This window comes from Falco naumanni, chromosome 2 (genome assembly GCF_017639655.2).
Source record: "Falco naumanni isolate bFalNau1 chromosome 2, bFalNau1.pat, whole genome shotgun sequence".
NCBI lineage: Eukaryota > Metazoa > Chordata > Aves > Falconiformes > Falconidae > Falco > Falco naumanni.
The window spans coordinates 24292557-24317452 of record NC_054055.1 but is presented as its reverse complement, the minus strand read 5'-3'; the positions used below and the strand labels follow the sequence as shown (position 1 = coordinate 24317452).

Genomic DNA, 24896 nt, shown 5'->3' with positions numbered 1-24896 from the left:
CAAAACTGAGAACACCTATAAAGACAAGTGCTTTTGAGGATGTAGCTCTCAGAAGTCTGTGAAGCTTGTATAATAACTGGCTATCTCACATTGATAGCTTACCTCTTGTTTTTTTTGTTCTGATCCAGTATTTTGAACTGATCAAAGCAAAATTAACTTTAGCAGTCAAAAGTGACTATATTAGGGAATAGAAATGCACTTCCTTCACCTTTAGTAAATATATGAGAGTTTGTAGCATGACAACTGTAACCAACTCTTATTTAATATAGATAGCTTGGATTTCAGTGTTCTTAACAAGAGATACAGTTGTAACACAATAAACATCCACATATGAATAACTTTCCTGCATTTAACTAAACAGAAGCATATTCAGTCATCTATTTGCTTTTGATAACTTCCAATCTTTGACAGCTTTAAGGATTGCTATGAATGATCTGTGTCAATCTAACAGCTTCCTGCCACTGAAAGCAGTGGTCCTGTTCTTCATTACCTGGTCCTGTTACCTCCTTCAAGCAAGCTCTGGCATTCATGCTACCCCTCAGTGAACTGGTTCAGCTCATGAAGCCATCAGAAAACTATAGAGAGTAAAAAAATAAAGGTTTGTTTTCTTCTCACTTAATGAGATGAATCAGGTCAACCAAGAGGTCTAATAAGCACAACCAGCAATGGAGAAGAGCACTGATAGGGACTACCCTTTCCTGCAGCAGTGAAGTGTCAAACTGAACTCACGTGAAACCCCATTTTCCAGACCTTCTGCTAAATATATTGATTTTTATATAGCCCAGGATCAGATATCTAGGACCATACAGCAGATGTATGGTCACATAACATACACACCTAACATGGACTTTTTTTAATTATTATTTTTGGGGTTTTTTGCAATCCAGTCTTGGCTCTTCATATGTTCAATTACTTCTCACAGCCAGTCTACTTGTGAGCTGCTTAGTCCTAACTGGTAATATCTACTGCATTTTTTTCTCTGTTCAAAAATTCATTTTAATAAGATTAAGAGTAAGGAATATGCAGACATATAAACATATTTTTATACCAAAAGAATGAATAATAGAGTAGGAGGGGTTAGGGTAGAAAGGTTGCTATAACCATCACATACAAAAACTCTCCGGGCTTCTGTCATAATTTGGAGTGAGTCTAAATATTTAGATGCATTCCTTCACAAGTGCCCCCCTGTTAAAACGTCTTTGGTAAGATAATTTATCTGATTAAGTGGAAGCTTAATCGTTTTAGAATTTGTTAAGAATTAATTAACAGGCAGACGGCAATATTCTTTTTTGACTGCCCATCATATGACATATTCGTTTAACTAGAATTCACCATATATAAGGAGTGCTATTACCTGGTAGCAATTTAGACCATTTGACTACACAAAGAAGTTGCCTCTCACAAAGATGATTTAGACTGGTCAGCAAGGAACTTGGTGTTTCGGGCTTTGTATTGTCATAACCAGCGTAGACAACTTCTGGCTCAATGCCTCGTAGAACACTGATCATTGGGGGAACAAACTGTATTTCTTGATTTGGAGAAAAGGACAGCCTTTGGGTTAGAGTCTGGCCTTCATCTTGAAGGGCTGCGGGCTGCTGGAGTGCGACATCTAATGTTCTCACAACCTTAATTTTGTTAAGCTTTTTTAATTTTCGACCTGAAAAACAAAATTGTTGATCTGTTAAGAATTAACCAGAAACAATATTTTCCAGTAGCTGAATTACATTTTTCATCTACACAAGGAAACTAGAACTGTCTTTGGAATAAGTTTTCTATTTTCTGACTATTTATATAATTAAGAAATAATCACGGAAAATTCTTAAAAAGTTTCTCCCTCCATATCCTTCTCTCTTCACTAAGAGATGAACAGCACACACCCATTAAAATTATTGCCATGAATTCTAGGTTACAGTGACCTCATAAAGTGTTTTCTGGTTCAGTTCCCACTGCTCTATCATATGCTGACAGCTGAGCCAACTGGCTCTACAATTCAGTTTCTGTTCAATGTCAATTAAGGATACTGTTTCTTTTTTCTCCCTAGTATTCAGAAACAAAAAATCTAGAATTAATTACTACACATAGAAATCCCATTACTCCAGTTCCATAAAGGCATTTGAGTCTCATAGCTAAATTTCAGTTTGATGATCTGTAATGTAATATTTTCCTCCTGTTTACCAGAAAGAAAACAGAATTCAGGGGATGAGTGAAATTCCAACACATACTGTAAAACCATATGCCAACACTTACAGAACTCTTTACTTTCTAACAGTAATTTCTCTTTCTCAGTATTTGCAATTCTTATTTCCATACCGCAGTGGTTTGAAAAACATTGACAAAAAAATATAAATAGCTGAACTGCCTTCCTAAAATAAACACAGATACTACATCTGGTATGCCTATAGAAATATAGAGTTCTAACTAGCAACTCTTCAAATTTCTTTCATGGAAACAGTCTGGCAGTGCACCATAGAGACACAGAAAATCAAACCTTGAGGGGTTCAAAGACAATAACCCTCAGTAACATATTAGCATATACACAAGTTTCAATAAAAAGACAAATCCATGTAGAGGTGGCTGCATGGAATATATTTCCTTTAAATGGGTACTGAAAGGTGATGAAAACCCTACTAGATCATTAGTTCTGCACAACAAGTTTGGCTTAGTGAAAAAAAAAAAGGATAAAAAAATGCAGTAAAGATACTTATGGTGCGATTTAGATGATGGTGGGACAGTAAGAGAGATGCAGCATGATGGAAAAACAAAACAAAACAAAAAGGTAAATCATTCTGCTAACAAAGCAAAATAAAACATGTCTCAACCTTGAAGAAAATAATAAGGAAGAAGGTTGTGCTACAAAAAACACCCAGAATCCACATGGATATTTTTACTTGTTGAGGTGCTGCACAAGTATAAAAATGAAATTTCACTGAATGAAAAGAAAATCCATGCCTATCAAACTGCTGAACCACTGAGAAACTGCATTATAAAATGGCAATATGCAGATTGTCTTTGGAAAAATGGCACTTTTATTTACAAGTAAAAGATTAGACAAGGGAACTCATCACATCCTGAAGAAGGTGACAGACTTCTCCATCTCTTACTGCCTTCCTTTTTAGTTAAAAGTAGTGCTGCACTCTCAGAACCTAACTAGTGCAGCAAAGAGGCCCTAGGACACAGGAGTAGGGAAGCACACCTGAACTCCTGCACATGCTCTGAATCCATTTTCAACTATTTCTGGAAGGAATAGAGATATGGTAGCACAGTCAGACTCATTATTATTTTCCTTCTTGGAAAGTCCCAGTCTTCCAAACTACACAGTAAACCAGAAAGGTTCAATAAAAATGGCTTTACTTAGGAACTTATCTATTGAATTTTTTTCAGGTGCTCCTGTATCATAGAAGATGAACACAATCTAAAAAGCCGAAATCAGCTTTTTTAAAAAAATAATTTTTTTTTATCCCACCACATATAAGCATATTCATGCATTTCACATACAAAAAAGTTGCACACGACAGTGTAAGACTTAGTTTTAAATAAAACAGTATTTAAAATCTAAAAGGAATATACTGAACAAAATTTCAAGAAACACACTTTACTGATAGTATAAATATGAGTGATGGACTCTTCAGTAACACTTACCATCCAGTGAAATCAGGGATCATATTCCCACTAACTTCTTTGGGAGTTTAATTACCATCAAATGCCCCAACAACCTTATGCTCATTTTATCACTTGTGGTAAGAATATAAATATTTCTAAGTAGTGACTTAGTAAAGAACCAAACACAAACTTACACCTTCTGTTACTGCTGAACAAACACACACACACAGAGTCCCCGAAGAATAGACAATATATTATGACAAGAGACCAAGGGCCAATTTCTATCATAACAAAGCTATACATAGTCCTAAACATGCTGGGAATTTCTCACTAACTGTTGTTCAGGCATGAAGGAAAACAGAAGGAACAATGCATTTGATAGCTCATAAATAATGATTTCAGGTATTTTTCTGAAATAATGGCTTCAGATACTTTTACAGTTCAGAGGACAAGTAAAGAAAGAAACTAAACAGAGCACTTATCACATGGAAATGTTAGTAGTTAATAAGTACCCATGTTTCCAAGTGATTAAATGTATCAGAATTAATGTCACACTGGTTTGCAGAATTGCTTATGTGTTTATTTCTAATTATGTTGCTTAACAGCCACCAATAAAGCAACTCCACTTGTTAACCATCTACTGGAGAGGTGACGACTAATAACTCACAGTAAACTTTCACATCTACCACAAGAAGACCATGTAAAATTAATGCAAACTCTTAAGGACATAAGGAAAACACAGAGATTTGGCAATAGCTTAGTTTTTCAATTGCTGCCTACAAAAATATCCAGGTAAGTCCCTGCTGTAAGACAAACAATTGTCTCCACTTAGTCCTATAATGTGTAAAGAATACTAATCCACTCTGGCAACCATTCATCGTAATACTAAAACCTGTCTGTGCTTATTTGGACGGCACACCTTTGTAACATTTGTTTTAGATAGCCAATGACTCAAGCAGTTTCTTAGTACTCACAGTTAGTTCCCTTACCCTTGATTACTACAAGTAGTATGCATAGTGTTTGTGTACTACACATACCTAGAAAACAAAGAAATTTAAAAAATAAAAGGTACTTATCTCCTCATCAAATATATTATGATTTTTCCCTTAATACTTCATTCTGTATTTTAATATTCTTTTAACTAGGCATACAGAACCAGGCAAATCAGACATTACTGATAGTAGTCATTTCATATTAAAACAGCTGGGTTTCTAGTAAAAGTCTAACATCTCACTATCCTTCTCCATACCCTGTAATGAGGTGAATAATGTCAATCATTTATTATTCCTGACAGAACATTATGGCTCTGAATTTTAGGTCACTATGCTCTTGCATTTTGTGCAGGAGAACAAGCTGTGTACACCTTAGGAAGGTGTATACAAAATAAAGGAACAAAGCAGTAAAGTAATACATCTTGATCTTAATAAACCCTTTGATGCTACCTCAGAAAATATTACCTGGAAAATTACCTGGCCCAGCTACCTGCTATCCTATCAGACTAGAAAAGGGATAAATTAACGTGGCCAGTTACGAGATTGTAAAACTCAGACACAATTATCGTTTCCTCAAAGAATGACAATTAAGGAATTAGGAAACTTCTGTTTTCATTGACACTTCGCTTCTATAAATTAAGAAAGAAGAAACAGTCCATATAGTGAAATGGACTACTAAAGCTATTTGTTACTATTCTATAACTTACTTACAAGTTACTAGAATTTGTTTTAGAACAATTCAGGTTCATTTAATTGCTTTGAAATTAGCATCAGAAAATAGAACTGCTGTCAATGTAATGTAATATTATTTTCTATCTAGATGGTTGCCACTCAGTAACATCCAGTGGAAGATAAGCATACTTCTCCCAGCAGTAAGTTTAATTTAATTAACGCAGTTAGAATCTTGAGAATCTTACAGGCAACATCCTGCAAAATCTTAATCTTTCTCACCTCGATTAAACACTATTGGAGGTCTGCATCTAGTAATTGAAGGCTAGCATTAAAAAACCAAGTAGCAGGTGTAAAAGAACAAAAATGTATCTAAGTAAGTTCTGAACGGCTGACATCAGAAATGCACAAAAAACCTTGCAGTATAATAGGCTGTAAACACAAGACAAGACTTGAAGTATTGATGATTCTGATTTGTTTAAAATACTCAAGGATGTATCTAAGTATGTAATTTGTTCCATGAATTGGAAATTTGCTTATGGAAACTTATGTCCTTGTGGAAAATCATGTAAGCCCAGCAGTACCCCATACACAATACATACTGCTTTGATCAGCATGGCAAGTCATGGGTGGGAAATATTGCTCATGTGATAGAATAAAGAAGAAATATACATACATAAGAAATGGTGGAAGAATAAAAATAAGAAAGATGGCAGTAAGAGCAGAAAGAGCACTATGGTTAAACAGTCTATCTTGAGATTATTTGTTGTTTTGAATTTTAAATCATCATTTACAAATAATATAATCTCATTCCAGTTTTTCTCATTTTTTGGCCTACATTTGTCTTTTCTTCTCCTTTTAGTATTAAGCATTTCATTTCAGCCCGAGTAGAATAATTAGCTTCCTAATCCCCCCAGAACTGTTGACATCACCAAGAATGCCTGAAATACTACACTCAACCTGATGCAGCTGAGAAAAAACTAGATATACCACAGTCCTGGCTGGTTATGAATGAACACAGACTAGAAAGATAATGACATTACACACAGTATATAATGCCAGTTCTTCCTTCAGGGATAAAAATCTATACATAAAGTGCAGAGAGAGAGGAATGTTTGATGCACTAAAATAAATGAGAACCACCAGGGGTTTGTGCATATTTTTTTTAATTCCCTTTGAGAACACATTCTTTCTACCATCTTTTTGTAGCCACTTTCTTATAGTCTTAGCCATGTATTTTCAAGCTTTGTGTTGATCAAAAACTCTATATAGCTAAAGTTTTAATACAAAAAGATGAAAAAAATACAGGAAAAATACGCATTCCTGCATGTTAGCACACCAAAACTTGTCATGTTACAACTCGATCCTACTCCATTTTCTCCCTGTAGGTTTCAAAGACATAGTGCTCAATTTTGATTAATATTACATAAAAAAGTAAATCTGTTATGGCAAGAACTAATGCAAAGGGGATTTGGGGATTTCCCAGCATCTAGCATGCAAAGTCTGTAGTGCTGTTGCAACCACTGCCTGGCCCTCTTTGGTGGAACAGAAGGACTGATTTTGTTGACATATACTCAAAGCAATTATGGAGAGCACAACAGAAAAGGGAAGGGGGTAGTACTGATTCCTGATTTTAGTATCAATCTCAATTTGCTTGTTTTTTACCTAAATCAAATTTTCTGATCCAAAAGTATTAATACACACCAAACACACAATTCCTGTCCTTGCTAGAAAATTAGTAGAAAGGTACACAGTAGAAGAGACAGATTCCTGCAGAAAGGTATTTTTGTTTCAGGATTTCCAGACTCATTAAAGAAAAATTATAAGGAATTTTAAAACATCAGGTAATTCTTCCAAAGATAATACTTTAATGGGGTTTCTTCCTTTACAGTATCGAAGTAATGTTTAAACTTAACAGACTGAAGGTACTGTTCTTGACTGCCTGTTTTTCTGAATCAGATTTGAAAAGCAGCTCACCTCCCAGGACCATACCGGCTTGGCAGCACTTCCTTAAGCGACATGCTGGACAGTTCTTCCTACGGATTTTATCGACTATACAGTCATTTCTTCCAGCACATAAATAGTTGTGCTGTCCTGTAGGCAAGAGAAAAAACAATTAATACTATGTTAACTAACATGACAAAATTATTTCTATGTATAAATGTTCCAGAAATAACAGAGGATTAAAAAAAATATATACTTGAACCATTAAAGGACTCCTTCATTTTATGGTAACTTTCAAATAATGATGTGTTACTATTTAAATAATTTATTTGGCCTGTTTAAGAGTGAAAAACCCCATCTACAAAATTAAAAAATAATTAGCAGACATGAACTGCTTAAATCATTGTACTATTACTTAAGTAAATCAGGCATGAGGACAAACCCATTAATTTCTTTCAAACTTATTTTTCTTTTAAGTTATTGTTCCTAATTTGAAAGAACTTAAGTAAATTTTGCTTGGATTGATGTGGAGTTTCTGACAGAAAACTGAATGAAAAAGTTGGGGCAGTGCAAAAAAGAGCCCTTTAAGCAGAGTAAATTACCTCTGATGGAGAAGCAGTTTTGCACTAGACCTGCTGAAATACCAGCTGAACAGATGCAGCCAACACAGCCAAAAAAGGACAAATCGAAAGTGGCTGTAACTGTTTGATTTAGTTAGCTCTTAGTTTATTGTTTAATTCTGAACGACTCAGGAAAAGCCTGTCGTTACTGTATTAACATGGAATCTTTTTAAATGAAATTAGCTTCCTGCAGAGCAAAAAATTAAATTCAGCTGATAACCTGACATTCTTTTGACCACAAACTTCAATGATACTTCCAAATTTCACTTGAAGAGAATGAAAAAAGTATATTTTTTTGCTTTAGTATAATATTATAATTTCCACAAATTATTTTAATTTTGAAAAGCAAACAAAGCTAAGTACATAAGTAAGAAAAAGGCAAAGCTAATTTTCTGCTAAGCAAAGGTAATCCTTTCAGATTAAGCCCAGGTTTATAGTATAAGGTTTTACTTTTAAGATGTGCCTGTTTGTGCACATCATCCTCTACTCACTTCTGTATTTTCAATTTCTTACCAGTACCTAGCATGAAAGCATGAAAAAAACTAGAAAAAAAGTGTTTGAGAGCAACAAAATGGATCAAAAAAGTATGGACAAACTACAGAAGTGCTAATACCACAGATACTTCCTTCATGGCATATTGTAGATGTGGATCTCCAAATATCATCAATAGCAAACCTTTTAAATTTTCAGCAATTTCTAGATCAGTGTCACTCTGACTCAGCCATCTGATGCCACCAGTAGCTAACAGATCTCAGTTGATTATTCAACTCGGATGCTGTTATTCAGCTTTCTTTATAATCCTATTCTGTCCTTTCTCTGCACATGGTAAAACGAGCAACTGTTTGCCGATAACTTTTCTCCACAGAAGAAAGCCAAACTGAAAATGAATCCTCAGATGAAAATACAGAAGAAAGAACATCCTATACTAACAAAAGAAAAGAGCTAGTGCTTAACCATGTGAAACAATGGATTTGTTTCTGTGCTAACATTTCTTTAGATAATTGATTTACTTCTTAGCCATACTTTTAAGAACATCTTATTTGGTTTTAGTGAAAGAAACCTGCCTGCCTGAAATTCATTTTTATAAATTTTTGTTTGTTTGTTTTTGTTGGGTTTTGTTTTTGGGGTTTTTTTTAGAAAACAAATAAATGGTAAATAAAAGGTGAATAACAACAGTTGCCTCACACATTGCCTAGCATTTTACAAGTATTTAGTAATGCAGTCAATCAGAAGAAATTCTCGTTTACTTTCTCCCATTAATTCTAAAGCTGGATTCCTTCTTAAAGGAAACATTACCAAAAGTAACTGAATGAATGAAAATCTGTCTTCCTTTTTGCAGCTGACCAGGAAGCAAAACACTTATTTTGAACACATCTTCCTTGGGATTATTTGCATTTTTTCCTCATCTTGCTTTGCCTTTATTAGCTACAAAAGCATTAAGTCTTTTGATAAGCAACAGTTTTAAAACTCTGTTAGCTTAACTAAAATCTATGAATCTATAAAGCATCAGATTGTCTCTACACTGTGGCATTCTGATGCTTTAATGTACAGTTAATTTACAAAGGTACACTCAAGCACAGATTAAGTTTTATTTGTGGGTGTCTTGGTTTTGGGGGTTTTCTTTGTCCCCTGAAACATATCTCTTCTGTACCTCTTTTCTAGGAAATCCTTTGAGTCTATACACCATGGTCTGAGTCCATATAGCCCATATCCAATGCAAGACCAAGAAATGTACGTTATGGAGTAAATGCTCACAAACTGCTCACAGGCATTCAAGTTGCACTTTTCCCCCTATAATGACAGAAAAATACTTACCAAAGCCAATGCCGTATCATGAAATAGTGCTCTTCAAGCACTCAAGAGAACACTGCTTATACATTCTGGAATAATGTCAGTATTCAGAATTTGCTCTTGATATCAGTGTGTGCTTTGCATACTGAACACCCAAGTGCATGCTCTAATCACCTAAGGAGGCTAAGGAGTTTGGGTAGAATCATTAATGGCAACTCTGTTCCTGCTAAAACAGGAAATAATCTGGAAAAACAGAAGTTAATAGCTTGATTTATACTGCTACACATTTAAATAACCTGTATTATTTCAAAGAATCACAGAATGGTTTGGGTTGGAAGCGACCTAAAAGATTATCTAGTTTCAACCCCCCTGCCACGGGCAGGGACACCTCCCACTAGACCAGGTTGCCCAAAGCCCCATCCAGCCTGGCCTTGAGCACTGCCAGGGATGGGGCAGCCAGAACTTCCCTGGGTGATGTGTTCCATCTGCACATGTCTCACCATCCACACAGTAAACAATTTCTTCTTAACATCTAATCTAAATCTACTCTCTTTTTAGTTTGAAACCTTCACCTTTTGTCCTCCTGCAGCAGGCCCTACTACAAAGGGGCCTGTCCCCACATTTTGTACGAGCCAGTTTTAAGCATTTGAAGTGTTTCAACATTATGCACCTAAGTTTAAGCATTACAAATCAAACTTTAAAATTTTAAATTTACATTTACACATTTAAGCTTATCTACAGATGTAAGAACCTCTTCATAACTTAGGGGTTATCAGTAGATCCAGCTTCCACTTCAATTGAAAATGCATTAATTACTTCATCATTACATAACAACTCACAAACTGCTTATATACATCCAAGACTGAACAAGATTTTTCACATTTGCAAACCAAATTTTAAGTGAATCACAATTATCAAAACTATTCTTCAATGTTCCCATGTTCTAGAGTTTAAGATTAGACAGGATTAAATAATCTCTTTGTGCAGTGCATACCATGGAAGAAATGAAGTATTTTATTGGAATTTAGGCACAGTAAGAATTTGCTTTTATCTTCAAAGGGTGAATATTATTTCATTCCCTTTCATTTAATAAATTGTATTTAAAAATCTAATAGTAACCAACAATCCAATCTTTATTACATCTTTACCTAATTTATTTCTTCAATAAAGACTCCATGATGATAGCATAAAAAAAACCAGAAGCAACAAAAAGCCAAAATCCTGCCAACCGGAGCCTCCCATGAGATTATGGCGATAAATTCTCGAGCACTTCTTAATCCATATTGTCAACCACTTCCTTGTTTTCAAGGCTACAATAAAGCCACAGTCATATCCTTAATCTTACTTAAATCACACCTTCATGAGAGTTCTCCACTCATCTCTATCCAATCTCTCCCCAACACCTCTCATCCCAAAGTGTACTTCCTTTGTTCTGATTCAGCTGCAACTTAATTGCAAAACACATAAGGTTCAATTATATAGCATTTTTCATAGCCTCATCTGTCAGGGATTTTTTTATTATCTCAGTCACTTGATGGATCTCATATCTATAGATAAATACGAGTAAATGTTCTCATCTGAAACTGTTTCTACTGTTGTGCAGAGCTGGGTTCTGAGAACCTGCTACTTGCTTGACATTAATATTTAAGTGGCAGTAACCGTCTGAAGCACAGATTGCATAAGAAACGGAAAACATGCCAGATATTTGGTTAATTTCAAAATTATGGGGCAATATTTAGTTAGATGAAGCCATCTGGAATGTTTTCATGGGATACTAAAACATTTATTTGAAAACATATTTGCTGTATCTCAGTCTTTATGATCATCTATATTTTAATTGATTGGCTTCAATATGAGTATTGATATTAAATGCATGTACTAATGAAGTATCCAAAGAGCCCTGTCAAGATAAAATTCCTGTTCAATTGGTAGCTTGTCATTCAATAAGTTTTATATGACTACTGTCATTACAATCAGGAAAAAAAAACCCAGAAAAAACAGGATAGTGTAATCACTAGATCACCGGTCAGAGAGTAAAGATTGGTGTTTGTGTTTATTACAAAGACATGAATCTGGTAACTTCCTCGAAACTGCCAATTGCTCAGAATTCTTCACCCAATGTTATATTTCCTATAAGTTTACTTTTCACCTCTTTTTGAAAGTGTGCGTTGTAGCTCTCTCTCAACCTATCAATGTATCAGCTTGTGACCTGGATATGGTTGAGAATATGGAGAAAATACAGACTTATCTTCTGTATTTGTCTCATCTCTTACTCATATATTCCAGATTCTTGTAGGATAGCATTTTTCTTAACCTCCCTCAAAGTCCATTTGTGTTACCAAAGGTGGAAGTCCCAATGCAGACTGGCAAATACAGTTTTAAGTACTGTAATAACTATTGCTATACTGTCAGGTTTATAAGAGAAAGACAACAAAATGCCAATGGCCCGCACACACAAACACGGTCACAGGTATTGCTATCAGTAAAGCTGCACAGGCCATACTCCAGCACTGAGACATTTTAATCCAAATACTACTGGAAGTAGCACATACAGCGTCTTTAAAAACTGCATGATCAACTTAGCTCACTGAAAGTCGCCTAAAATCACTCGAGTAAACTAAAGTTGCAGAGATTTTGCAGATGTGCAATATATGGAAAACATAAGGCTTTATCTGCACCAGTGGCATCAGATGCAAGCAATTAGTTATTTGGGTAAGTGCATCTGTGCTGGACTGCTGCCACCCTGCACAGAAGCAAACCACTTGTTAGCAAACTCTCAGTTCCTCCTGTCTGCAAACAGAAGCACTTTTTTCAAATCTTTTCTCCCTCTCCCATATCCTGTTCTGCCTCCCTGTATCTTAACTGGCAATGCTTTTGTGTAAAGTTATCCTATCCGCGCCACTGAAGGACTGCTCTTTGGAAAACATAGCACGGTGTTTATTCAGTCTAGTTTTAACTTCTGTCTAAAAACTGCAGATATCTATTGCAACTCTATAAATTATTTTATTGAAAAATGTCTTCCAGTGTTGACTTTTTGCTTCCCAAGAGCTAGCCTCCAGGTTTTGCTCAGTAATTTACTACCAACATGCTTTACCTCTTAAAATATTTTTCAGAAGTACCAATTAAATCAATAGGTTTAAAACCCCAAAGGAATTACCCTTTTAACATCACTAAACTTGGAACTCCTTGTCAGGGGTTCTTGTGGAAGCCGGTAATAACCATGTTTTCAAAATAAAAAGGAAAATAGATTCACCTATACTAAACATAATGGTGCAGAGGTAGCTTTCAAGTAAAACATTGACTTCTGGAAGCTAAGACAATACACTAGGGTAAGGATTATTTTGTACCTGCTCTGCCAGTCAGGTTTTCCATAACTAGCCTGGTTCATCAACAGCAATTGGAAACACAACTAACAACCGTTGCTCTGATCTAAATCTAACGCTCTTCTATTTACACTGTTTCAACGTGCAAAGCAGCAGACATGGGTTGAGTTTACCTCTACTACATGGGTTTATGAGCTTCGGTCTTGAAGAACTAGGAATCTATACTGCTACAGTTTGTAGTACTGAAAATATACCCTTCATGTCCCTGTACACCATTATAGGCCATTACACTCTCCCAAGATTCCACACACCTCAAATAATGTTTTTTAATCATTTAATACCAATTTCATTTCTGGGCTAAACATTTTCTCAAAAAAAAAAAAAAAAAAAAAAAAAAGGGCGACTGAAGACTCTGACCACTTAAAAAAATACATCCACCACTGACTTTACCATGCGTAATCTCTTTACAAAAAGCCCAGTAGCTAGTGGGGGGCTCACTTTCAATTTCCCTCTTTGCCCCTTGAAATAATATTCTCATTTCCCAACTCTTAAGCAGGTGTTCTGACTACTACTACGAAGTCTATACTGGTCCAAAGACCTGCTACTGATGCAAATCTGCTTCACAGCAAAGGATTTAAGATACAATGGACCAAAGATGGCAAGGATTCCACCCTGGAATCTTCTCCTAGATGAAATAGTGTGGAATTCCTTTCTTCATAATGATACAGTTTGAAGTGAAAACAATAATGACTGATCATATCCCAAGTCATCCAACAGCCTGGCAGTCAGGGCTGCAAGGAGAGAAAGGTGTGTCTGATCCGCTTCAGGAACTGGAGAATGATGAGCATGGATCTCATACCCTGGGTGACTGACTTACCTCACCAATGTACTCAGCGATGGCGTTTGTGATTATAACAGGTACTAGTAATTCATTCATCTTTATGAATCTAGTCTTTCATTCCCTTGCCTTAATTACACGTGATGGAAAAAAAGACTTGAGTAGAAAAAATTTTGTTCAAAAAGAATGTAAAACCCCAAAATGTTTATTCCTTAGTCAAATCTAGGTTTTTTTAATAGTCTATTTGGCTTTGGTGAACAGAATTACTGTAAGTAACTCTACACAAAAAAAAAAGTTTGGTATTCTTCTACTCCATCATCTGCTGGTTTTAAGCATGTAATCTTAAAGTCCTCTGTTAGTTTTGAGGGGTTTTTTGGGTTTTGGGGTTTGGGTGTTTTGTTTGGTTGAGGGCTTTTTTTCTTTTTTTTTTTTTTCCATCTTTTTTTTCCCCTCTAAATAGACCAAAGAAAATTTGTTTCTCTAGAAGGGAAGCATCATTTTCAAACCACCATATCTCTTGCACTGCTTTCCTTCTCTTCAACAAGTCACTACTGATGTTTGCAACACCCTTGACTGACTCTTTCTCTCTCCTGTATCCTCATCTCAAAATCTACCTGCTTTTTGCTGTGAATCCTGCAACACCGTTGCCTTTTTCCCTCCAAAATCATTTCTCCATAATCAACCTGAGCACACTGGTTTTATATCTACAAAACAATTAAAATGTAGCTACCCTATTTCCATTCATTTCTGGACAGAGCTAAAAGTTACACTCCTTTTTTTAAATCTTTTTAATTTCCCTGTCTGTTCCATCATTTCCACAAAGGAAAAAAACAACAACACAACAACAAAAACAGTAAAACAAAATGAAGTAAAATTAAGTCCTATTTCATAGAAACGATCGCGAACTGCAAAATCAGGGTTACTGTTTCATATTGATTTTCAGTTGGTTTGTCTAGATCATTTACCACATCAACATCTTGAAAGACATGAAGTCTTCCAGTCCAATTATGGGAACTGACAATAATGAATTTTTTTTCCACAGCTATTACCTTTCATAAGAAGATGCTGCTACAAGTCAGTATTTCCAGTTCTTTTTACCGCACTGTCACAATTGCTCCTTGGTCAGCATTTTTAAGTAATTAACTATACCAGTGGTATAAATATGTAAAAAGATGGAACTATCAGCTTTGTTGTCAGTAAGGGGTCTATTTCTTTTAAGTACAGAACACAGGATTTAAACACAAAACCTACCTTTAAAACACTCCAACTATTTCAGAGGTATACGTCATTAAAGTACTATTTGTTCTTCTTCTGATCCCCGAGTGTTATATTCTTTTACCAACGTAAAAGCGTTATATTTGTATTTCAGCCATCCTGTCTTTCTGATTTTTCTTCAAAGTGTCACAGCACATTGCCGTGATAAGTTTTTTGGTATCTATTTTCCTCTTATTCCTTGTCTTGTCATACAACTGAACTAGTGGGACAGGGGTCACTCACTCTAAGACTAATAAGGTAGAAAAACCAGGAACATTAGTGCCAGAAAAAGGCAATGTGCCAAACAACAGGTATTGCTATCAGTTGATTGTAACACCCAATGGAAAATAAACTGCTGAAAAAATGCAAAGAGGAGATTAATTTGATTAATTAGATTCTAAAGTGTAGATATCAATCAAAACAAGTAGAATACACTCCTTTCTTGGGCATGAGAGAAAAACAGGCACTTTAGGATCTTGAGCAGATGTCTAAATTAGGGTTCTTTTATAGGCTGTTGCTCTCCAAAGGAGATTTAAAGTGATTAGCTCAAATATGTATGTCCACATTGTAAATGTCTGCAGCTTGGTGAAACAAATCTCACATAAAATACTGTATTTGAGAATAAGTGAAGACAACATCATAACAATTGGACAATAATAGGGTGATTTTTCTCCTGGATCTCAATGTCTGCAAGTAACTCTTTCTATGTTTTAATTGCAAAAGATTCCAGGTTATTGAAATGTGCTCATATGTTAATGGCTACTAAGCAACAGCCACTTGTGAAAATGCAGTTGTGACTAGGTATAACCAGGAGACCTCTGAAGTGCGACCTTGTATCACTACACATAATGGCAGATTGTAACATACCATCTGTTAAGTTTTTCTATTCAGTCGTTTCTAAAGAACCACCTCTTACTAGCACATCATCAGCACTGTGGAACAGATACACAGCTTAAGGAGGGACACCATCAAACCTAAATCTGTCTTTAGGTGGTAACTGTTTGATTATAAATGCTTACAATTTATAGAACATAAGTATATAAACTGTAAGTATTTTAATACTTAAATAAGAATTTATATCTAATAACGTATAGATATGTTACAAATAAGTAATATGAAATGGTATTTTATATACTTATTATATTTTTTATATACTACATAAATGCATTTAGCTACCTTGTTGATACGGGTGGGATTCATATCACTGAACACAGACAGTGTACATCCTCACACAACACTCCCTTATGCTCAGTGCTGAGTTATAATTGACAGAGAACTTACAGAGAAATAAATAATGTTAAGAATACTGTTATTTTCATCCCAAGTAGATAATTAAAGCAAGTAAGTGAATTACTTCCTAGAAGTTCCTGTTTCTCTCCATTCACTGCAAAGTGAACTTAAGATGAGCAGCTCAGGTTACTCATGTTATGCTCATGTGAAGTTAGAACAGAGGAGTACCAGCAACACTGAGCAGTTGGTTGCTGGTGCCCTTGAAGCATGCAGTTTTACACTACTTGAAATAGCTTCTAATTCACTTGAAAAGGCATCTAATATGATATTCAATACTGTTTCTAATACCCATAAAGTTAAGCCAAAAATGTTAGTAATTCAGATTTCTGCAGCTATGTTCTAAGCCAGGCCTATCAGGAAACCAGTAATAAGTCACAATGAGAGCAGTAGGAAGCTCAGCATTTGCACAATTGCCAAAGTACCAGAACAAATGCAATCCTAGCTCAGTTGTTGTGCCTCATACGAATCAATTAATTAACATTTGTCAAATGGCTGAACAACAAATAGTTTTGAAGTCATAAGCACAATTATGTATTGGTACAGATTTTCTTTCCTTTCTCATGATGCAAATTCTTTGTTCTCACAAAGGTGCCGTTTCCCACTTGAATTTTAGGACTCTCAATGAAGTAATTTTCTGTATTTGAATTTGGAAATACACTTAGCTTACTATACATTAACACATTCTGATCATGTGCAAAATAAAAGAGCTTTAATAATAATGCATCTGTCACATTAAGTGAAAAGCATTTTCATCTCTCAACTTGCCAAATGTATGCTTTGTATGTTTTCTACATCATGAAACTTTCATCGCTATCAGGTTTAAAGTACATGCTGTACCAAATCCTGATCCCAAGAGCCAGCCTGGAAAGTTGGATTAAAAAAAAAAAATAATCAGAAATCCCTGTAGAGTTAGGAGAAAAAGGAACTTTTTACATCTGCCTCGTCAATTTCACAGCCAAAAGGGTCTCTCTAGTATTGCATTTCACTCTGTTTTCAAAGAAGATTTTCTATTAGTGGTTGGCATTTTTAAAAATATTTGCCATGCTGTGCCATTTTACATTCTTTATGTAAAAATACAACGGTTTAGCCCAGCAATTTTCTTATGCACAGTTTCACTACTTAGATAGTGAATCACACTGTCATCATAAAACTGCGTATTCATAACACAAGTCAGATAAACTTTATCAGAAAGTTTGGCTGAAGTCATGGTCAGTCGTCTTACTGTGTAGATGTAGCTCATCTTGAATCCCTCCACTTTCCTCCATGGTACCTCTCCATAAACAGACAGCAAAACCTTGTGGAAATCCCACCTTCTGTCAGGTAGTTTGCCAAATACAGGTCTTCGAGAGAGAAAAAGTCCACACTTGGCAGTTAAATGTTACCTGCTACATATGTTCCCTGAAGCTATTATATGCACAGAGCTGTAACCCTGAGCTTGAAGGACACATTAAAACGAGACAAATCTGCTACACAATCATTTGATCAATTTTGTAATAGGGTTCCAGGTATTTAAACAAACCAAAAGTTAGTTTCTGACCCATCCTGTGTAATATCATACATTTATGCTGGCCTCAAACTCTTCAGGTTTGGGCAACTACTGTTCATTAGATGTCAGTACTATAAATAAAGTGTATATATAAATGTAGAACAGAAATGAGAAGTGGGACTTCATACAGGAAAGAAGACTTGATTTTTTTTTCAGGATTTAGGTAATTTTAATTTTTCATTAGTAAAACTACTGCAAGAGAATCTTTCAACAAAAAGGCAAGAACACAGGCCACTAAGAAACCATGTGTTAGCTATGTATAACTCCAGAATCTCAAAATTCTACACACTGGGTTCCTGTTCAGGACAGGAATTTTACCATGGTGTTACACAAGCACTTTCATCATGGTTGCCCTGCACGGTTTTACATGAAGGTATGTTTATAAGACATCGCTAATGACCATTTGACAATTTAGCGCCAAAAAAGTAAGAGTTCATTTCTTAATATGCATTCTGCTAAAGCCCCATTGGAAATAGTATACTCTATTTTTGTTACCATGAAAAAGATAAATTTCTAGCACATAAATAATGTCTGATCATCAATAGCAAGTTACTTTGCAAATATAGTAATTCTACATATTTGAAATACTTTAAAATATTATTTCTGCATGGTTTTTATTGCTGACTCCAAACTGCTCGTCACTCTCAGCTCACTGACAGAACTACCCATAAGCATACTGAATCCAATTTTGCCTTTTCAAATTTCTTAAATGAATATAAATAATTTTGTTATTTTCATTACACCCAAAGGAGATCTTTAATGCATTTTTAAAAAGCCTTGTAATTTGTTTGCATATTAAGTTAACCCATGAACTAGTAAATAAGTTCTTTGTAAGGGACCAACAGAAAAGGTACAATCTCTAAATGCAAATATAAGTTTCCTAAAAAAACTCCTTCCATTTTCTCCTCCCCACTTCCTGCACTAATTTTTTTCTGTATTTTTCAAAAAAAAGTTTCATAGTTTCCCCAAACAAGGACTTGCATTTTTGTTTAACCTTCTTCAAGATTCTGCTTAGAGTAAAATATAGTTCTTGTATTAGCACCATCCTTTTCTTTGCATATATAGGCACAGGTCATACATATTTAAGAGTTCATTACCAACAGATATTCTAAAATAATTTTAATTCTAAATCTACACTTTCATCTTAGTGATCCTCACACAGTTCTGACCCCCTGTTAAGCTGTATGTGTATCTACAAATTATAATCAAATGTATGACTAAATCATACTTACTATAGAAACTTTTCTAGGTTTGCCTATACAGTTTCAAATGATTGTTCAGTCTGAGTATTTTACATAACCTCTGGTTTTATTTCAGAAAGATTAGAGATGGGAAATGGGAGTTTTCTGGATAATGGTAACAGTCCATTTTATCCCAAAGGAAACATTTAACTACTACATTTTCCACACACTAGGGGAAAGTAAAATAAATGGCATATGAATAGGACAATTTCTGTGAAAAAAATTACATAGACTATTAGATTTGAAACGGCCAACATAACTTGGATTACAGAAATAATTAAAATAGAAAATAGATACTTTCCAACAAATTTAATACCTTATCTATGCACTTGAAAACCTCATAACATACAAAAGAGATCTGGAAATATAGAAAAATCCATGAGGTGGCAAACGCCATCTCTTTCCAATCATGTTTTAATTTCTCATAATGATCAGTACTTTAGGGAAAGTATGAAAAGCAGAGTTTTGATCACAAATTTGCACTCAAAGTTTAAAATTTTATTTGCATTAATTATTATTTTAAAAACTCCACATCTGTAGCACAACTGAAAATTTTAAAAAGGTACTTAATGCATTCTCACTCAAAGAAGTGATGGGCAGGGGGAGATCTTCTGTAAGAAAAGTGTCTCAGATTTATAGAATTGCCACTGTGAATTTTTAAACGCTATCTTCTATTGCATTTACAATAAAAATTTTCTGTTTCTTCTTACAAAAAGAGTCATTTGTTGTCTTTATTTCTGATAAGAATTAAACAAAAAGTGCTTTAACTCTAAATGAAATCAAGTATCTATCCATAAATTGGATTATTTCAAGGCTAGTAATTATATCTTATGCTTCCATTAACATCTCTTTAAGGAACTCTCTGTAGACTTGCACTTTCTACACAAAACCAGGTAACTGTCCCATTCATTTTGCTCATGCCTGTCATTCCTTCCCACAAGACTCAATAACCTGTATCTTTTCTTATTATAATCAGGTTTCTGAGATAGTTGTCCATTCTTTATTCTTACCAAAAAGCCCAAACGTAATTCCTCACCATATTCTCAGTCTTTGGAATAATTTAAGAATTGAAAGTATGAAGTTGCTATGTAAAACCTAAGTCTTTTGTTTGTGTAACTCTGTTGACTTCCTATTTCTCTGTATGTCTACATTCTTAATCTGGTAAGATTCTGCAGATACAGACATTGTTTAAATAATTAGTGAAAACAACCTTAAGATGTATCTACTATCAATTTATATGCCTTCTTAACATTTATCGTTAAAAAATTTATGCTGAACAGTAATAATCTATGTTTTCAAGCAGATTCACCTACTGCACAAACACAACTGGACAGCGGTTTAGGAAAGAGATGACTTTCAAAAGTGGTAGAATCAAGTTCAAAATAAAAATTAAAATATTACTGGATAGGTAAAAAGCAAATAATAAAACTTCTATAATATGGCACTCAAATTACACTACATTCATTCTTAAAACTTCAACTCCCTGACTTTTTGTAAAAAATATATGGCTGATTTACCAAAACAAACACAGCAAAAAACCTGCAGCCAAACCAAAAGACCAGTTAAGCACTGTGAGCAAAACTTAAATGTATTCCTGTAATTGACTTAAGAGCCAACTGTTTTCCTTGCAGCCTAACTCGTATGTTTCTAATAGCTTTCTCATGGACCCCATTAAATGTATTAGAGAAACACAGCACTAGCTCAAAAGTTCACCTAGCCCACCTAATCTAGTGTTAGCACTTTGCAGGTATCTTGTATGGTAAAGAACGAACATGAGCATATGCTTAAAGTAGAAAGTAACAGCACACAAACAAAAATTCTAACTACATTATTTTGCTAAGCTTTTAATTTTCCAATGTTTCCCTTTTCATTTGAAGGCTAATAAACTCTATAACGTTGAATAAACTATGTATCACAACAAGGAAATGCATGATGGATTTTTTTTTATTATTATTTTTAAGGAATCCAATACATTTTAAGAATGATTTTGTTAAGTATACGGAGCAGAAATTTTAATATCCTAGTTCTTACAGGATCAGATAAAAATCAGAAAAGGAGAGAAAGCATAAAGTGCAGAAGGATTTGTTTTATAATAGTTCAACTGATGAAGCAGTAAAGTAACCTGCCCTTTTATTCATATATAAAATCTCATTGGACATGTTACACAATTAAAAAAGAAAAAATAAGCACAGGTATTGCTACTGATTTATTAAACCTGCAGCTTGACTTTGTAATTTAATGGCTATTTGAAACATGTGGCAAACCCACTTATTATGATTATTATGACTTGAAATAGGCTCAGTGAAACTTGAAATACTTCCATAATTCTCAGAAAGCCCAATTCTCTATCTTGCAAGCAAGACAAATTCCACAAATTAAAAAAAAAGAGAATGAATCCAAGATAAATTCTTATCTGCCTATCATTAGTTCATACCCACAAAATTTTCCTTTGAATAGCATTTACACTTTTTAAAACAAATTGTGTAATACACAAGATTTTTATGAAACTGCCTACTCAAAAAGACTGATAAATAATAAATAGCAAATGCCTGAAGTAAAACATAATACTAGCAAAATCAACTAAGAAACAATTTAGTCAGTATTCACTGTAATATTTAAACACCAAAATAAAACCCATGACTATAGTGATAATACTTTTAAAGTTCAGCAATAAATAACCAGTATGTGCTTAGCAGTGCCTAGAAAGATATATTTCACAAAATTGGGAACAATGGCATCATATAGTACCTTCCATTGCCCTTTTAAAGAAGACTTTACAGCTTCCACAGGTAAGTACTCCATAGTGGCAACCAGAAGCCTCATCACCGCAGATGAGACAGATCTTCTGGGGTAGCGATTCAAAACTGTATTGAGAACTTTGGCTGGTTTCTGTATCTGGCCTTCAAAAGAAAAAGAATTAAGAGAGATGAAATCTAGTTTTGCAACAGTTAACTACTCACCTGTATGAATCAGTTTCACATTAAAAACTTCCTTCTAAATTTTGTAATCAAACTACATGACAAGGACTGAAAAAAAAAAAAAGTATGACTGCCTTTTTGCTTAAGGGTTTGTCTCTACTAAGGTAAAAGGCACATTTGTAACATCTGGCCAGTCATTAAACAGGAAAATTGCAGGCAAAAAGCCTAGTTGCATATTAATCCGTTTTAGCTGAAGAAGGTACCATCTAGAAACACTGTTAAAGTTATCATCTTCCTCAGATCAACAACCCTTGTGAGTGAAGTCATACTGACTGATACTCTTTTTGCCTGTATATAGGGCAGTACGGAGACAGAATCAGATTGTAGTTAATTGAATTTGAAAAGCCTCTTTCACATGAGAAATAACTGAGTTTCACCTCAACAAAAAAAAAAAATAAATCTTTAGTAATCAATTTGTTACCTCCCACTCAGCTGCATCGTTCTCATCAGTAACGACCTCTGATGAGCACATTGAGGATATTTCCGAATTTCTCTCCAAGAGAAGAAACTGACAGAGCTAGTTAACCATTATGTTTACAAAATAAAGGATTTCCGCTGGAACTGTAGCATTGCATATACGTATCCTTGCACAGATTTCTAGGTAATGCCCATCATCTTGGCACGATGATAAGCTGTTCCATTCTAACAAATCAATACACAAGTGTTTCAGTTTTCTATGTGAAACTAACTGTATTTTTCCAAGTCAGGAATAATATTTTAGAGAATATTGAGGAGTTTTCGAACACCACCTCGCTGTCAGCGGGGCCAGCCCGAGCAGCGCTGTACTCCCCGCCTCCGGAGCCGGTCCCTCGCTCAGACATCGGACGGCACCGACCCGTCAGGCCAAGCCGCCGCCCCGAGGTGCCGGCTGGCCCCAGGGGACCCAGGCGCGCACAGACCGCGCTGCAAGTGGAAGCGCGGCCGCCGCCACCGCCTAAAAGCGCAAACGGGACCCGGCCCGCCTGTGCCTCGGCACCTCCCAGGCGCCCCCGGGAGCGCCAGCCCCTCACCCCGCGGCACAGCCCCGCACCCCGGGGGGACAGCGCCAGGCTCGCCCGCGGCCCCTCGGCCCGTCCCCTCAGCGATGGCCCGCCGCCTCCCGCTCCCCCCCCTTACCGAACGTAGCCGAGGTAGGGCGGGCACAGCTGCGGCAAGCCCTCCTTCAGCACCGCCGCCGGGAAGCCCAGGGGCTGGTGCCCGTTGAGGCCGACGGGCGGGTAGAGGCCCGGCGGCGCGGCCGAGGTGGAGGGCAGGCTGTCGGGCGGCGCCGCCGGCCCGTAGGCTGCGGGCAGGAGGGCGGGCTCCGCCTTGTAGAGGACGCACTCCAGCGCGGGCTCCTGCCCGGCCCGCGGGGGCTGCGGGTAGTCGGCGCAGCCGGCCGCGGGGGTGCCCCTGCCGCCCGCGTAGGTGGCGGCGAGGCCGAGACCCTCCTCCTTGATCTTCAGAGCGGGCTGGAAGTCGCCGTAGGCGAAGTGCCCCTCCTTGGCGTCCGCCGGCGGGTACACGTAGCCCGCCAGGTCCGGGCCGGGGGGCGAGGCGCGCGGCCCCGCGCCGCCACCCTCGTACTCGGCCACGTCCAGCAGCTGCCGCGTGCGCGAGGCCAGGTAGGCAGAGTTGAGCGGCAGCAGGGGCACGTGCAGGCACTCCTGCCCCGGCTCCCCCGCCCGCGCCCCGCCGCGCTCCCCGCCGGGCAGCGCCGCCAGCCCGGGGGCCTCGCCCTTGGGGGCCGCGGCCGGACCCTCCGCGCAGCCCCCCGCCGCCGCCGGCCGCGGTTTGTCGGCGGCGCTCAGCGCGTCGCCGGCCGGCCAGAGCGGGGCGGGCCGCGGCGGGGGCTGCGAAGGGCTGGCGGTTTCGCCCGCCTTCTGCGAGGGGCCGCGGCTCATCGGGGCGCCGGGCGCCTCTGCGGCCTCCGGCCCGAAGAAGGACCAGGGCGCCACGGGCGCGGCGGACCTGGCATGAGCCGCGGGGGCCAGGAAGGTGTCCAGGACGGTGTCCAGGGAGTCCTTGTCCGAGAGGGAGCCGCTCCCCGGCCGGTAGGAGAGGGAGTCCCGGGGCTCCTCCTCCCCCGGCTGCTGCTGCTGCAGCTCTTCCTCCTCCTCGTCCTCCTCGTCGCTGCTCTTGGGGCAGAGCAGCCCGTCCAGGGCGATGTCGATGGTCTCCGCTTCCCTGCGGAAGGGGTCTCGGCCGGGCTGGCCCTGCAGCAGGACTGCCCCGTCTCTGGCGGGCGGAGGCGCTCGGGGCTCCTTGGCCTTCACCTCGGTCATGCTGTCCCGCGGCGGGGCTGGACGCCGGCGAGGCTCCGGCGCGGGGGGCGGCCGGGCGGCCCTTCACATCCTGGACGTGCCCGCTGAGGCGGCGGCGCAGGTCCCGCTCACATGGTGCTGCCGTCTAGGGGGGCGGCTCAGCCCCGGCCCCCGCCGCCGGGAGGGGGGTGAAACGGAGCCGGGGCGGTGCAGCCTAGAGGGGAAAGACGGCAGAGGCGTGGGCGGGAGGAGCCGGGTCCCCGCAAGGCTCCGGCGGCGGCGGCTGGGCTGCGGCTCGCTAGCTCCCGGCTCCGCTTTTCCCTCGACCACTCGGCCCAGCCGCCGGCTCCACGCCCCCTCGCCCGTCCCTCCCCGCCCCTCCCCACCGCCAGCCCCTGCCCTTACCGGGGGGGTTGCGCTGCCGCCGCGGGGCACGGGCTCTCGCCTCTCCCGGCGCCCCGCTCCCCGCCTGCCCCGCCGCTCCGCTCTGCCTCCCTGGGGCAGCCGGCCCCGGGCGCCGTGGCTGCCCCGGCGGCGTTTCCCCAGGCTCCTCCTCCGCTCCGCCTG

General features: G+C 38.3%; 1 protein-coding gene across 2 annotated transcripts in view; it reads right to left on the bottom strand.

Moving 5' to 3' along the window:
• PGR (progesterone receptor) overlaps window positions 1-24564 on the bottom strand; it is a 37650-nt gene extending 13086 nt beyond the window's left edge. For both annotated transcript variants that reach the window (XM_040584276.1, XM_040584277.1), the window contains exons 1-4: window positions 23203-24564; window positions 21857-22008; window positions 7239-7355; window positions 1355-1657 (exon numbers count right to left, since the gene is read on the bottom strand). In XM_040584276.1, coding sequence (XP_040440210.1) covers window positions 1355-1657; window positions 7239-7355; window positions 21857-22008; window positions 23203-24350 — 1720 coding nt within the window. In that variant the 5' untranslated portion in view covers window positions 24351-24564. The remainder of the gene's footprint in view (window positions 1-1354; window positions 1658-7238; window positions 7356-21856; window positions 22009-23202) is intronic.
• Window positions 24565-24896: the final 332 nt, after the last annotated feature.